Below are 14,241 nucleotides of genomic sequence, written 5' to 3' on the forward strand. Positions count from 1 at the left end.
GTTCAACTTGGGCAAATCATCATCGGTAAACGCAACAGTCTCGATGCTCGTGAGCGTTTGCAGTGCCAAGTCGAACTGTAAGTAAGCAATTATGTTTTAAACGTCGTAAGAGTCCTAGTCGAACGCACCCTGTATGATTCGTTAACGTTAACGAAAATTGTATTTCCTCGAAAATTTCACACAACAAATAACTGTGTTTATGCCGCAATATGGAATCCTGAGGTTACCTTCGAGCAAAATTGATTGTTCTCTATGGGAGGAAAACATGTAAATTGCTTTACAACGGTCTGCAACGCGACATGAACATAGTTACTCTCTTCGTGCAATTAGAGATAATAAATAATATATTTGGAATACATCGATAACAAGAAAAATATAGACATTTTATTCCTTGAAAATTCAAATCACGAAACCCGAATATCCAGTTCCGAGATGGGAAAAGTGTTCGAGAAACACAATGTTTTCACCCCTTCTCGTTCTACTTCTTTAGAGATTGATACTCGATACAATACAACTCGAACAATACTCGAACATATACAAGTTTTATCGAAAAAGTAGTAGGTTGCGATTTTTTTTTAATAGTATTTAGGAGATTCTTCGTGACGTTATCGGAGGGTAAGTCTTTTCGGCACTCTGGTTTCTTTATCGTATTATAAAAGAATCAATTTTACTAATTTGACTCAAATTCACTTTTGCATCATGAAGCACACTTATTTATAATAACATTGTCGTCGGGTTTTCAAGAAGATTTTTAAATGATGCGAGCCACTGTGCTCCGACGGCACCATCGATGGTACGATGATCTAAGCTCGCTGTAACGGTCATAAATTGGGCAGTGGTGAATCTGCAAACATTAATCAAACAATGATTCATATCCCTCCAATTAATGTTATTAAATACTGAACAAGGTTGCTCGTTTTTCTTGCAATTGGAATAATTATAGTTTATCCTTTCCAATTGAGCTTATTGTTGTCAACTAAAAACAATTTATAATTTTTTTTACAAGAATATATAACCAAAAAACCAGACTATCATAACTGAACAATTGTTCAGTTATGATAGCCTGGTTATGATAATTGTTCAAAGATTTCAAAAGATGGGCTACTTTCATCGATTGAGAGTCTATATGAAAGAAAAATACCTCAAAAACTGAAAGATCTCGCGCTACCATGAAGAGAGTTATGAATTTTCATGGAAAATTGTCAAAATATTATCCGTTCTAATAGATGCGATGTAATTAAGTTTTTTTTAAGAAGATGGATCAGTCAGTATATAGCAACCGCGAGTGCAAGAGAGACAGCTGCAAATTTCGAACCCAAAAATTTCTGTTCGAATTTTTGGCAAAGCTTTTTTCATCGGTCAAACTGTGTCAAAGAATTTCGATTTCGAAAATTTCAAGTGAAGTTAATCGACCGATTCATACTCTTAAGGCCGTTATCCCATAATTGCTTCAAAAAATCCATTTTTTTTGCATTAATTGCATTCAAATATGGTGTAAAATATATGGACGAAGTGATTTTCTTATGTTCAAAGTGATTTGGAGAAATCTAATTGAGGACGAGTTAAAATTGTATTGGCGATAATCGTATTCGAACCTTTAAACGCATTTTTCTTCAAATGGTATTTTTTAAATTAAAAGAATGGAAAAATTTACCATTAGAGTTCAACAAGTTGCCAAAATTGACTTATCAATAGTTTTTCCCTATAATCCTAGTTTCAAGACTAGTTTAATATGAATAGATCCAAATAGCCTCTCGATTTTTGTTTTCGACAAGCATAATTTTTTTTTGATTTTTCGATTTTTGTTTTCGGATAACTCAGCAATAAGTAATGATTTCGGATTTAAAAAGATTGTATAGTATTATCAAAATGTCAATATGTGGTAAAAATTTCGTAGTTGTATTTATTTAGTTTTTTCAAAACAATCCCAAAAAAAAGAACCTCCACCCTGGATAACGGTCTTAATTAAATAACTAAATAAAGGAAAATAAGGTGAATAAAAAGGGAATAACTGTTGAAAAGGGGATGCGTATCTTTCTAAAACGGTATTCTAGCATTTTGTACAACAATTAGTTTTTAAGTTACAAACTGTCGAAGAACTTACACAGATTTCTGGAAAAAAAAAAAAAAAAATCGAAACTGAAAATTCGGAACAGATTTTTCGAAAACTAACTTGCATAAACCGTGCACGCGATCTAAATGGATGATAAAAAACTGACGCTAAAACCATCTTTATAAAAATGAAGCTATGAAGACACAATACTCCAAAGCACTATCTTTGATAACAGCAGGATATGTTAATAGTTTCATAATGATGCTATTGATAAAAGAAAGTAGAGCATATGAAAAAAGAACGAACAGTTGAAAGAAAGCCAAATTATTTAAGATGCATCTGTGTAGTACAAAAAAAAGTTTTCAAGAGTTCCAATTAGAATAACTAATATTTGCTGCGTCCCATAATTTATCCTAACCAGGGACCTTACATAAGAGATTTTGTTTTGGTAGATTGATGGAAGGGCCGAATACTTTAATAAAATTGAAGCTCTAACGAAAATTCTGAATTAATCTTTTTTTGACGTTTGAATATCATCTTTTATATTATTTTATGATTCCATAGATCTGTAGTCATCCTGTCGATGACAGCTCATCAAGTACTTTACTCTAATAGTTTTTATCGGCATCACCCAAAAACTTGAGCGTTTTTATATTTAGAAATATTACCACACACGGTCAATTCATAAGTCAAATTTGCTACAAAGCTCATCAAATTACCCTTTTTCATTGTCGGCCGGTATCAGCCTTGTCTCAGTTCCACCAACAGCGAGAATAATTGATTGAGGTGGATTGATGATCGCTGAAAAACTCTTAATACCGAACATTCCCAAGTTTGAGACTGTTATCGTTCCACCCTGAAACTCTTGTGGTTGGAGTTTTCCTTCTCTTGCTCGTGCTGCCAATTCTTTTACATCTTTGCTTATTTCGACTATTCCTTTAGTATTTGCGGCAAAGATAATAGGCGTTATTAAACCATTGTCTGTGCTAACGGCAACGCTCACATCCACGTGGTCGTATCTGTTTAATTTTAAAAATTTCCTTTTGAAATAATAAAAATTATACATGTCAATTTTTAAAACACCATTTCCTAATCGAAATTGCTCATGAATTAACGAAAAAAAAACATGTTTGTCATTTTGTTCTTAAAATCAAGCGCGGAATTGAAAAAAGAAAAAGAATCAATGGATTTGGTCCTTTGTTCTGTTAAAATTTGAACACAATATCACAGTAGATTATCTCTGTTAAACAAATCGGTAGCACTTGTGAGGGAAAAAAATCGTATGAATATTTTTATCACATTTTATACTTTCTCGAAAAAAGTTTTTTTTAAAACTTCAAATCTCTTTAAAAATGTTCTTATTTTTTACCAACCACTACTACAATTCTTTTCTCTGGAATGTGAAAAAACTACAAAGTCATTAAAATAAGACTGAAGATTTGGATATTTTTAGAGCTCATTTATCATATAATAAAAAGGATAAAGGCTTACTGTCTAATTACATCACCGAGCCAAGCGCTATTACCCTCAGGAACTTTTTTGCACGCCATTGCCATTCCTTTAATAATAATATCATTGACGCTGAGTTTAACTTTGTCCTTTTCTAGCATTTTGTTGAATTGTGCTCTCATAGCAAGTGCGGCATCCATTTTGATATCGACAGTGAGATAATAGTGAGGAATCGTTTGTTTGCTTTCGCTCAGACGTTTAGCGATAACGGCGCGAATAGAAGAAACAGTAATGTCCTGCCTGCCCAAAAAATCAATGGACGATGTTGAAACAGGACTGCCAGGGCCAGGAGAAGCTGCAGAGGCACTGGTCAGATCTTTGGATGTAATAGAAGCAAAAAGACCAGAACCTGCAAGACCTTGCAAATTCAGACCCTGTTCCACTGCAAGTTTTTTCGCAAGTGGACTTGCAAAAACACTTTTTCCAGCCGAATTTATGACCGGGGACGAGGCTACTGGTGGACTTAGAAGTGTATCAGGGGGTGCAGGCGTTGCTGAAACTGCCGATTTCGCTGGAGCTGCTGACATAGCCGTATCCTTGAAATTCATGAACGCAGGCACACTGGCTTCACTTTCTACTATTATACAGACTAGCTGACCGATCCCAACATTTTTTGTACCCGCTGGAATGATTATCTTTGCCAAGTAACCTTCTTCTGGCGTCTCAAAACCCATTGTTGCCTTGTCCGTTTCTATTTCAGCCAGAAGATCACCCTCATTGAGTTTGTCACCTGTTAAATGGATCAATTGTATCAGGATTACACCACTCACTTTCTTTTGTATAAAAATGATGTAACATTCTTTGGGTTATTTTAGAATGTCTACTTTGTGGAAACGGTGTCTTCTTAAAACCATTAAATTCCAACCGAAGGTTCAATTTTCACTGTTTCAAATAATTAAAATATTTTCTGTCCTCCTAACTATACTTGATCAACCATTTTGTTTTACAATTCGGGTATGATGTTTGATTCGGTGCAACAAAAATGTTGAAAGATTTCAAAGTTATACTCACAAACAAAATTCATTCGGTTATATTATATTGGTATTTTGTTATTGTGAATGTATAAAAACAATATTCTTATGAAAAATATAAATAATTGTATTAGTGTTTATCATGATTAATGTACTTCATTATCTATTTTTGTATGACACATCAGAAAATGTAATCATGCTGTATAGCAAAGAGCTGTGACCAGCAAAAATATAGTAGACAATTGAATACAAAATGAAATAAACAAATATTAACCATAGCCAATGGTAAATTTATGCATTCTGCGAATGTTTCCAAATAGGTATTGAATCAGATCTTACTGAAATTTCATGATTTTCTCCTTACAGATTTCTTTATAGACATAGAGTTGTAGAATATACCAGGAAACTTTTTTACCCAGCAATTTCTATTATGCCAGCTTTATTTTCTTGAATGACAATAGATTGATGCAAAACTTTGGAAGCATCACTCCAATTTCCACAAAAAAAAGTGAAACATGATAACTCATCATGTAAATAAGATATCACAACACTGTCGAAGCTGACTAATTAGATTGGCTGATCCCTACTGAATCAATAGATAGATTTAATTTATGTAGCAAAAAGAAAATATTTTTGTTTATGATCCTTTGCACAATTCACCTTCTTTTTTCTGCCAACTGATGATTGTGCCAGTTTCCATAGTCGGAGATAGAGCAGGGAGAGTAACTTTTACATGATCGGGATAATCCGAATAATATCTCAGTTGTTGCATCCATGGAGCAGAGGTTGTTTGTTGGTGTTTGGTTAATTGACTCCGATACCTTAATATATGAAATGTGATAGAAATAGCAACAAAGTTGTATGAAACCCTCGAATAAAGTAATAACAGAAAAAGGCAATCCTCTTTTACCGATAGATGAAATTGATGTGCAAATTAGGATGTTATAACCTCAAAGACGACGGAAAGAAAACGTTATAATAAGAAAGAAATTATTTAAACAAGAGTTGAACATACTCGTGAAATTCTGAGTATTCTTAAAGTAATGAAAAAAAAATACATTGTGCAAAATTACCTCTGTAATAATTTTCTGTGAAGACATTGTGTCATGCATCGAACGGTGTTAATCCGAGTGGAATTACGTATTGTCAATCGAGCCAACTCATAGCGAAGATTCGTTGTTGTCGTTCTTAACATTCTATTTATTTATCCAACTATTGTATTTCAAGTTTTTTGTTTACTACCTTAGTTACTTTTTTTCAATTGAGAAATGTACGGTTCAATAAGGGAGAATAATGAGAGAATTTTTCGTTGAAATATCGTGTCAGTTGGCTTAGTTGTGCCACAATGATACTTTTGGCCTATGAGAAACGTCACACCAATTGGTGGAGATAGAATTGGTCTGAAAGGAATTGACCAACAGCGAGAAACGGGGTTATGTACACGAAAGGAGAGCTAAGAACGGGTTGACTCTTGATCACAGTCCATTTTAGAGGTCGTTCGCAAGGTCACGTAAAAAAGTAGCTTTATTTTTTCTGTCGGGAGCATAGATTAATATATATGCTCTCGGGAAAAATATCGCTGGTTTTTTTAAACTCATATTAAATTCATATATAATGAATTTCTTCTGAAAGATTCGTTGTCTTGATATATACTGGACCTTGAAAAAGTTGACTTTTCAGCAATCGAATTGAAACTCATCGAAAGTAGAAATTCCGCAAACTCATAAAGCCTACAAGTGTACAAGCATTTCTAATCTATACATATGTATTTTATTAGGGTGGTCCAAAAAAAAAGTTTTTTTAAAAAGACTACGAAAAAAAATGATTACTACATAAATTGTACAAAATTTTCTCTAGTTTATTTTGTTAGATAACTATTTTTACCGTTAAATTAATTATGAGTCGGAAAGGAGATATTGCCGAAAAACTGATTTTGGACGTCATTTTTTCAAAATGGCGGCGCGAGCGGCAAAGATACCAGGTGACCAAGTGAAAATTTGAAAAGAGATGGTCAAAATTTACAAAGTCACCAATTTTTAAAACTCCGGGAAAACTTTCAGTGTCATAAAGTTAGCCGGGCAACTTTGAATTTTCAACTTTTTAATAATTAATATCTCAAGGTGGTCGCGTGGTGGTCGATGGTAGCGCAATTAAAATGCTTGGTGGTTTTTAATTTTTAATAAATACATCATTTTAATTTTTAGCATCAAGTTAGCCGGCCAAAATTAATTTTACTGTGAAAGGACTTGGATAATATGCTTAATCGATGCAGAATCACTTGGTGGTCACAAATCGACAAGTTACAACCCTTGGTAATCAGTAATTCATTTAATAAACATAAAAAAAAGAATTCAATATTCAGTCTAGAAAATCCCCCGTGGTGATGCTTATGGTGACGTAATTAGAACGCTCTGATTGGTCGGTGAAAAGATTCAACGGCCAAATGAAAAAAATGTCGAGGTGAGATGTGAAAAGAAAGCGAGCGTTTACAGATGCTGAACCTAGATGTCGCACTGAGCATTTTCATCGATAATTTTCACGATTGGCACGATTACCGAATTTCCGAGTGAGGTTGTCAACTAATAGGGAGATGGCGATACCCGAATGCGGTACGGGATTTGTTTTGAATAAACTGAGTGAGGTTATTAATTTGGAAATGGTTCTGAAGATTACTAAGTATACAAAATAAGTTAAACGAAGCTATAATAATAATTTAAAATCAATAATAATTGTTTACTCGTTTCTCATCATAATAGTTTAACATTATTGTTGTTCCTGTCCTCAACTTTTTTATACAATTCATCATATATGCACTCGGTTGTTCGCAATGGCAATGCATGTTTTATCGATTTTTATATGAATTAGTAATTTGAATTAAACGAGAACATAATAAAAATGCTTTCGATTTATTTTAGTCGCTTATTGTTATAAACGTAAAGTATTTAATTTTATTTTCGCGAAAATGTATCTTTTTCATGACTTTATAATTCGTAGTAATTGCGAATTAATAAAAATAAAATGATTTAATAAACTTTGGAAATATTAATGCAAACACATTCAAGAGCCATATTTGTATATAACGTTGCTGCGTTATCTTGATGTAAAAGCTGGTAATCAACAGACAATCGGTTACTCCATCCTCTTGACTATTGCAAGGTTATCTCATGTTGCTCAATATTTGGCTCAAGCAGATATCCTTTCAAATTATTTGTGTCGAATGAATTGAAAAAATATTTGAACTTACAAATAATATGCTCTGCTATGATTCAACTGTTATATTTTATTTTCTTAAAGAGTAATGAGAAAACAAATCTGCGAGGATCTGCACTTGACACAAGCTCGTCACTGTCATGGTGTAAAAGGTGCGCACAGCTCTCTATTGATGTTTAAAGATAAAAACACCGAATGCAATGATGCCCCGCCGCAATGATGAACTCTTGAGAGACTCCTTGAAAAAAAGGTGACAAAACATGGTAAGATGAATCAACAAGACAAGCATTTTTTCAATCTTTATTTTCACATTTGTTAAATTCAATTGGAAACATCATAATTTTACCAATCTCATTTTTTCACCAGTTGCAGCTGTATCAAGTTTTAAATTCTTGATTTAATATTGTGAATTACTGAAATCGAATCTATACAATGCATTCACTGTAGAAATCATTAAAATGCAATTGTTGGAAGCTTAAATTTCTAATTCATCTAATCTGGAATATAAATCATTGCTGTGTATATCTTTATTCATTTGTTTTGAATGCAAAATTTACGTCGTTATTTTATTTTCTTGGATTTTGCAGAGTTCGGTGGTATCCCTTCCAAAAGAACACGAAGAGTTCTTTTAACAATAAAACATAAAAGAGGAAAAAAAATTAGATTAATGGAATTCAATTCGCTCGAGTAACAAAAAAAATAATTAAAAAAACATGTGCGACAAGCGAAAAGCTTGTAACGATGGAGATGTAAAAAACGTATAACGTGTATGCAATTCAATAATAATAAAAAAACCTTCAACTTATGGTGCCTTACAAGAAAAACATCTCTATATCGTGTAACTTTTTTTTCCAAAATAGAGGGTCTCCTACAAAATGTAAAACTAGCTTTCAGATTTTCTTTCGCATTGACGCAACTGATAGACCGCTGAAAGAGCTATGCGCTTGGATAAACAAAATAACAAACATTTTTCTTTGAACTTCATAAATTTTTAGAAAAAATTTTTCTGTATAATATTAACCGGTTTCCAAGAACGAGAATTCGAGAAAACTATGGACCATCTGCAAATGAAAAGAAGCCAGTTGATAGAAAACTTGAAGATATTTGGAAGGAAACTCAAGCTGTACCGGATCTCCGAAAGAGAAGGAATGAGTATCCCATGCACGAAACTATTCATCTGTGGATTTAACGAGCTCATGTAGATAAAGATATTCTTTTGAACTCTGTACGGTCAAATTAACGGGCGAATTTTCAATTTCTTATTTTATTTGATTAGTTTTGAGCGTTATTTCGTATCCGTTTCGAGCGATGTACGTATCAACTGCAGCCACTGGCAATTAAAATACAAACCTCTCATAACTGAACTATTCTCCAATACTATCGAATATATTATTTATGTCGAATTCTTCCGTTATCAGAAAATACAACTATTGATTGCATGAAAATTTTGATGGATCTTTTTGTGAATTACTAAAATTAATTTGACATTAATTTCAATTCATTTTTACTGAAAATTTGATTTATTAATAAAATTTATAAGTTCATTTGCCGCTATTGATTTTGAATACCATTCGTAAGTATTGAAAAATAAATATAATTCCGGAAAAGTAATAGTTTCCTGTAGAAAATCGTGTGTTGAAAGGTTTCAATTCATTTCCCATGATTTCATTTTTACTACTTAGTTCAAAATATTTATACAACAGGTAAAGAGAATGAGATAACTCCAAAATTAATTCGGCTTTTTTGCGGGCGAAACTGCTACTACATACTTCGAGAGGGCCAACGATATAAGGAAACGTCCTTGATACCCTTTCGAAAAAGTACTCTCCACCTTGCAACTTTTTTATCCCCGTGAGTAAATTATTGTTATGATCTCATTCATAACTTTCCCGTTTATTTGTTATTCATAAATAAATTTGTAACAGGACGATCAATAAATTTAAAACATCTAAATTCTATATATAATTTATTTTACATACAAAAGTATTAGGGGTGACTGATGCAAAAATTATTTTATTTATAGAAAATTTTCAAGTAATGTGACCAACTGTAAATTTTACATCGATATTATAATATTCATATACAATCATTCCGGCATTGACATTACATATTCTGGGATAAGCCCTATTAAGTGTAGTAAGCGTTTCTCGGGGTCAGAGAAGATAAGATCCATTTCTGTCAATGAAATTCGTACTGTTGCTCTTTTCAAAACTGCATACTTCGATACAGTCTTTGACACCCATCCTTTGATTGTCTGAAACAAAAATGATTACAGATTCAACCATGACCTCTAGGCCTTTTTTATTTAATAAACCACATTGCAATATAAAAAAATAGAATAAATAATCAATTATTAGTGTTTGCTTGAGAGTGTTCATCAATGTTCTGAACAATTTCACACTACGTACTTCTTTTGCACAAGATCTGTTGAAGGGTCCATCAACCGTCTGGTCAGTTAGAATGTCTGTGTTCATTTCCATATACGTAACAACTGTGGTCCAATGTTTATCGACCTGAAGCTCAGCACTTACGCAGACCGCCTCTTCATTGTTGTTATGCGGAGCTGAAATGCAATGCGAAATTAAAATTCAAATCATGATTGTTGCCGTTGGATACATTTAATTGAAAATAAAAAGTAGCATTAAAATAGTTTATATTATAGAATGAAAATTTGTAATCAGAACAATCTGATATTCTTACTTATTTTGATAGTACCTTCATGACCGGTTACCAAGCTGTATTCGTCCACGTGAAGAAAGTTGAAATTTTTTAGACAGAGATGGCTTGGGGCCCATGATAAGGCCACCGGGACGAAACAATAAACACAACGATACATCTGAAAAAGAAAAAATAAATGTAGAGCATTTAGTACGTTTCGAGTAAATCTATCTATTAATATTATTTTCAGGTATAAATTACTTTCGAAAAGAAGTCGATAACGTGGAGTTGAAAAGTTCGTCTCGTGCTGTTCCATGCCAAACATGTGAAAGTTATTTGGACGTTAAATCCAAGCATACCAATTTTGACACGACGCATGCACAAGGATATGATTTGAAAAAGAAATTAGAATGGATATGTTTAAGGTAATCAGTTGCTTGAGTGCGAGATCGAGATAGCTAAAAAAGGGTTACACATTTTATTCGGAGAGGCTTGATATTTCGAGAAAAATAAAAGTTACACGTTGTTCTCTGACGAAAGGGGAACAGCGTGTAACGCATTTTTTCCTCGAAATATCAAGCCTCTTCGAATAAAACGTGTACCAAGACTTTTACTACAAAGTGTAACTTTTGTATTTCTCGAAATATCAACGATGTCCGAGTATACCGTGTAACCGTTATTTTCCGTTATCTTTCTCACACTCAACCAACTCATAGATGGCCTTAACCCATGCAGAACCGCGTAGAGAAATGTTCGAAATTAGTCAATTCAAGTGACAGTCGAATAGTACGAAAAAATGCCATTTTTTGATTTCGCTACTGTCGCATTCGCGTGGTTTCTGGTAACGCAATTGGTAAGAAAGATTAATCTAAATTTTATTAAAATTTTTATAAACGCGTTTTTATGCAGTGCCAATTGAATGCAGAATATGTTATTATTACTGCTAAAAATTTTAATGCTAAAACAAATTTGCATGCTCATTTTTCATGATTTATGGAAAAATCTTGGGATTGTTTTTACCGTAATATTTAGGTGACTCGCACGCCCTCTATTTTCCACACATTCGTTTTTTATCTAGATGTTTCGGTTATTGTCTGATGAACATCGGAATCGGTTACTATTGTCGAATTTTTTTCACATTCAAAAAAGCTCCTCGTGGACTCTCGAATGTCGTCAAAGCTAAAGTTGTAAAAAAAGAAAAGTTAACAAGTAGTTCGAAAAAAAAGTCTTTGCACATTTATTTAAACGTCGATATGTGAAAATGGGTTGAATATAATTTTTAATTTGTTCAACTATTATTCATCTTAGAAAGCATTAACGTATAGAGAGGTCAGTATTTTTTGTCATTATTTAGGATCACGGGTACTCAACGGGAACATGGTGGAACAAATGTCTGCCATGTGCTTGTTTTTTAGTCCCGCCTGGAAAGTGGGAAAAAATGAACGAATGCTGTTAAATATATATAAAAAATTCTAGATGGCTGTTTGAAAATTTTATAAAATTTCAATTGCGATAAAACGAGAAAGTTAATTTAGAAATGTAATGCTTACAATGTATTACATTATAATCTTGAAGGCCGTGTCATATCCACTGAGCCACCATGAGTACGATGATGGTAGCTTCAAATTTAAAACGTAAAAATTTCAATTAAACAATATGTTGAAAATTTTTTGTTAGATGAGAAAGTACTAAGATTAGGGTTGAACAAAATTTTGACTCAATGTTCACTGAAAATATCGTAATAAATTACAATATTTGTATGTAACCTTTCACGAGTTGTACGTAACGTTCTTGAGATGATTCAGCTTTCTTCAAAGTATCTTGTGTGCATTTTTTAAATGATGACAACGCTTGAAATTAATATTGAATATATTCTGCAATTTTTTTTATCATGCCAAGTAGTAAAGATAGAAAATAACATCAAACCCCTCAGTCAAACTCCATTAACTTTTAGAATCTTTTCACATAAGGTGTTACTCGATTAAATGTAGTATTATATCATTGTTATTACTTTAGATTGTGCCACTGGATTATTTGCAAAATGCCTGGTAAAGCGAGAGTTTCCGAAGAAGATGCAATCAACTTGGTGAAAGCTTTTGCGATACATTTTACAACTGAGAAGCTTCCAAAATATTCATCAGAAGTATGGAAAAAAATGAGTCAGCAAACCAATGGAGCATGGTCGTCTCTCAATGTATATATAAATGTCAGAGAAGATCGACGTGGAATCCTCAGCAAAGCTCGATCTGCATTGAATATCTGCGTAATTAAAGAAAACAATGACTGTATAGAATCCTACTCTTCGCATTCAGATGAAGATACCGAGAAGAATGATGAGGACTCATGGTCGCCCGTTGATTTAAATAATCCCAGTACTAGTTCGGACGAATTAATTGAACTCGAATTAGTATTAACAGAAAACGAGTGGGATGCCTTTAAACCGACTGAGCGACGTGGAAAAAAACAAAGGTTCTACCTAAAGAAAAAAGTGTGGGGCAACATGTTTAGATTAGCGCTGTGGCAACAGCACAAGTTACCCTGTGCGCTTTCACTTAAACGGGCTGAAGTAACCCTGATCAATAACGGAACCACGTTTAAAATAAAGATTCTTGGCCGGTGTATAAGTAAAATCTGTGGAAATAAAATCACCGCTTCTGGCGAGAAACAAGTGAGTGAGAAAGGCCTACGTCTAAAAGTGGAAACGCGCGAGGTACGAAACGCGTTTCATGAACAAGTTACGACAAATTTGAATGGAGAGCGTCGACTGGAGGTACAACAGGCATTGGAAGCAAAAGGGTGTAAAATCTGGCAACGAGAACAAGCTCGATTGTACATGGATCATGGTGACCCAGTGCCTCCCTTTATACCCAAAAGCCCTGTTCTACGGAATGCAAAGAAAGAAAAAATTAATAGAGATCTTGATATACGACCAGATGATGGAAATGATGTCGTCCGGACCATTTCAAACTTGTCGATGACTTCAGAGTTCGCAGGCATAATCACTTGGACGGGTATGAACCCTTTCTTTACATTTTACTTTACACCGGCTGGAATGCACGCCTATAAAGATTATTGTCGGATCGAAAAAGGTGGAGCAACAATATCGTTAGATGCAACAGGAAGTCTGGTCAAAAAAATTGTCCTCGTTGACGGAGTCCTGAGTGGGCATATTTTTCTGTATTCAATAGTTATCAATTTTGAGAATACAACCTTACCTGTTTATCACATGCTCTCTGAAGCTCACGGAGTCGACATAATAGAATTTTGGCTGATGCATTGGGTTCGAGCCGGTGCCCCGAAGCCAAAAGTGACTGTCTGTGATTATTCAAGGGCTCTCCTTGTAAGCCTATGCAAAGTGTATAACAATTGTACGCCCAAGGAGTACGTTGAGTGGGTCTTTTCAATTGCTATTAACAATGGTACATTGGTGAGACCTGGGATTCCTGGCACGATCCATCGAGTCGATGTCGCCCATGTGACGCACATGGTTGTTCGCTGGAATTGTTTCAAATCTGTCAGACAACGATGTATTAAAGAATTTTATCTTCGCTGTGTTGCACTTATGGTGGATTCAACGTCGGTAGAAGAGTTCGGGGAAATTTTTGTACTCACCTGTGCAGTTGGGCTTCAAGACTATGAAGATAGTGTAATGAATTTGCCTGGAGCGAAATCGACGAGAGAAGCAAGGGAACGGCTTGAAGATCGTATTGCTGATCACAAAAGCAATATAGATATCGATACCATCGACAAAGTGTCAGACAAAGATGAGTTCGCTGATGGAAAAAAAGGAGGTTATGGTCCTCTCGAGTCCGAACCCGATCCGATCGAATCAGCCGAGTC

General features: G+C 34.0%; 2 protein-coding genes and 1 long non-coding RNA gene across 10 annotated transcripts; 1 reads left to right on the forward strand and 2 right to left on the reverse strand.

The window, feature by feature from the left end:
* Positions 1-362: 362 nt before the first annotated feature.
* Positions 363-6,219, reverse strand: muc (dihydrolipoamide S-acetyltransferase muc). The gene is made up of 5 exons (XM_043413953.1): positions 5,607-6,219; positions 5,194-5,354; positions 3,545-4,292; positions 2,773-3,072; positions 363-844 (listed from the first exon to the last, which is right to left on the reverse strand). Exons 1-5 carry the CDS (start codon positions 5,726-5,728, stop codon positions 715-717), a joined length of 1,461 nt encoding a protein of 486 aa, XP_043269888.1. The 5' UTR covers positions 5,729-6,219; the 3' UTR covers positions 363-714.
* Positions 6,220-6,755: 536 nt separating this feature from the next.
* Positions 6,756-8,548, forward strand: LOC122407597 (uncharacterized). Of its 6 annotated transcripts, none has more exons than XR_006260233.1 (4): positions 6,831-6,845; positions 6,939-7,142; positions 7,828-8,006; positions 8,331-8,548. It is a non-coding gene; the product is annotated as an uncharacterized lncRNA (long non-coding RNA). The 6 variants fall into 6 exon arrangements; XR_006260234.1 differs by having other exon boundaries at positions 6,964-7,142; XR_006260235.1 differs by having other exon boundaries at positions 7,026-7,142.
* A 1,144-nt stretch (positions 8,549-9,692) lies between these two features.
* Positions 9,693-13,750, reverse strand: LOC122407596 (uncharacterized). 3 transcript variants are annotated; one of them, XM_043413920.1, is made up of 6 exons: positions 13,617-13,750; positions 11,962-12,020; positions 11,422-11,580; positions 10,459-10,579; positions 10,152-10,306; positions 9,693-9,997 (listed from the first exon to the last, which is right to left on the reverse strand). In XM_043413920.1, the coding sequence occupies exons 4-6, from the start codon at positions 10,577-10,579 to the stop codon at positions 9,830-9,832; spliced, it is 444 nt and encodes a 147-aa protein (XP_043269855.1). In that variant the 5' UTR covers positions 11,422-11,580; positions 11,962-12,020; positions 13,617-13,750; the 3' UTR covers positions 9,693-9,829. The 3 variants fall into 3 exon arrangements, with proteins under 3 accessions (XP_043269855.1, XP_043269853.1, XP_043269854.1); XM_043413918.1 differs by lacking the exon at positions 13,617-13,750 and adding an exon at positions 12,413-12,492 and having other exon boundaries at positions 11,952-12,020; XM_043413919.1 differs by lacking the exon at positions 11,962-12,020 and having other exon boundaries at positions 13,617-13,742.
* Positions 13,751-14,241: the final 491 nt, after the last annotated feature.

The sequence above is a fragment of the Venturia canescens genome, chromosome 3, assembly GCF_019457755.1.
Source record: "Venturia canescens isolate UGA chromosome 3, ASM1945775v1, whole genome shotgun sequence".
NCBI lineage: Eukaryota > Metazoa > Arthropoda > Insecta > Hymenoptera > Ichneumonidae > Venturia > Venturia canescens.

Bases quoted from the DNA above. Each gene is read 5' to 3' on its own strand.
- muc (XM_043413953.1), bottom strand. From the start codon at position 5,728: ATGTTAAGAACGACAACAACGAATCTTCGCTATGAGTTGGCTCGATTG. The intron at 4,293-5,193 runs GTGAATTGTGCA...TCCATTTAACAG, and splicing joins CAGTTGGCAGAAAAAAGAAG to GTGACAAACTCAATGAGGGT. The intron at 3,073-3,544 runs GTAAGCCTTTAT...AAAATTAAACAG, and splicing joins CTCGGTGATGTAATTAGACA to ATACGACCACGTGGATGTGA.
- LOC122407596 (XM_043413920.1), bottom strand. From the start codon at position 10,579: ATGTATCGTTGTGTTTATTGTTTCGTCCCGGTGGCCTTATCATGGGCC. The intron at 10,307-10,458 runs GTACTATCAAAA...ATTGCATTTCAG, and splicing joins CTTGGTAACCGGTCATGAAG to CTCCGCATAACAACAATGAA. The intron at 9,998-10,151 runs GTACGTAGTGTG...TTTTTGTTTCAG, and splicing joins ACAGATCTTGTGCAAAAGAA to ACAATCAAAGGATGGGTGTC.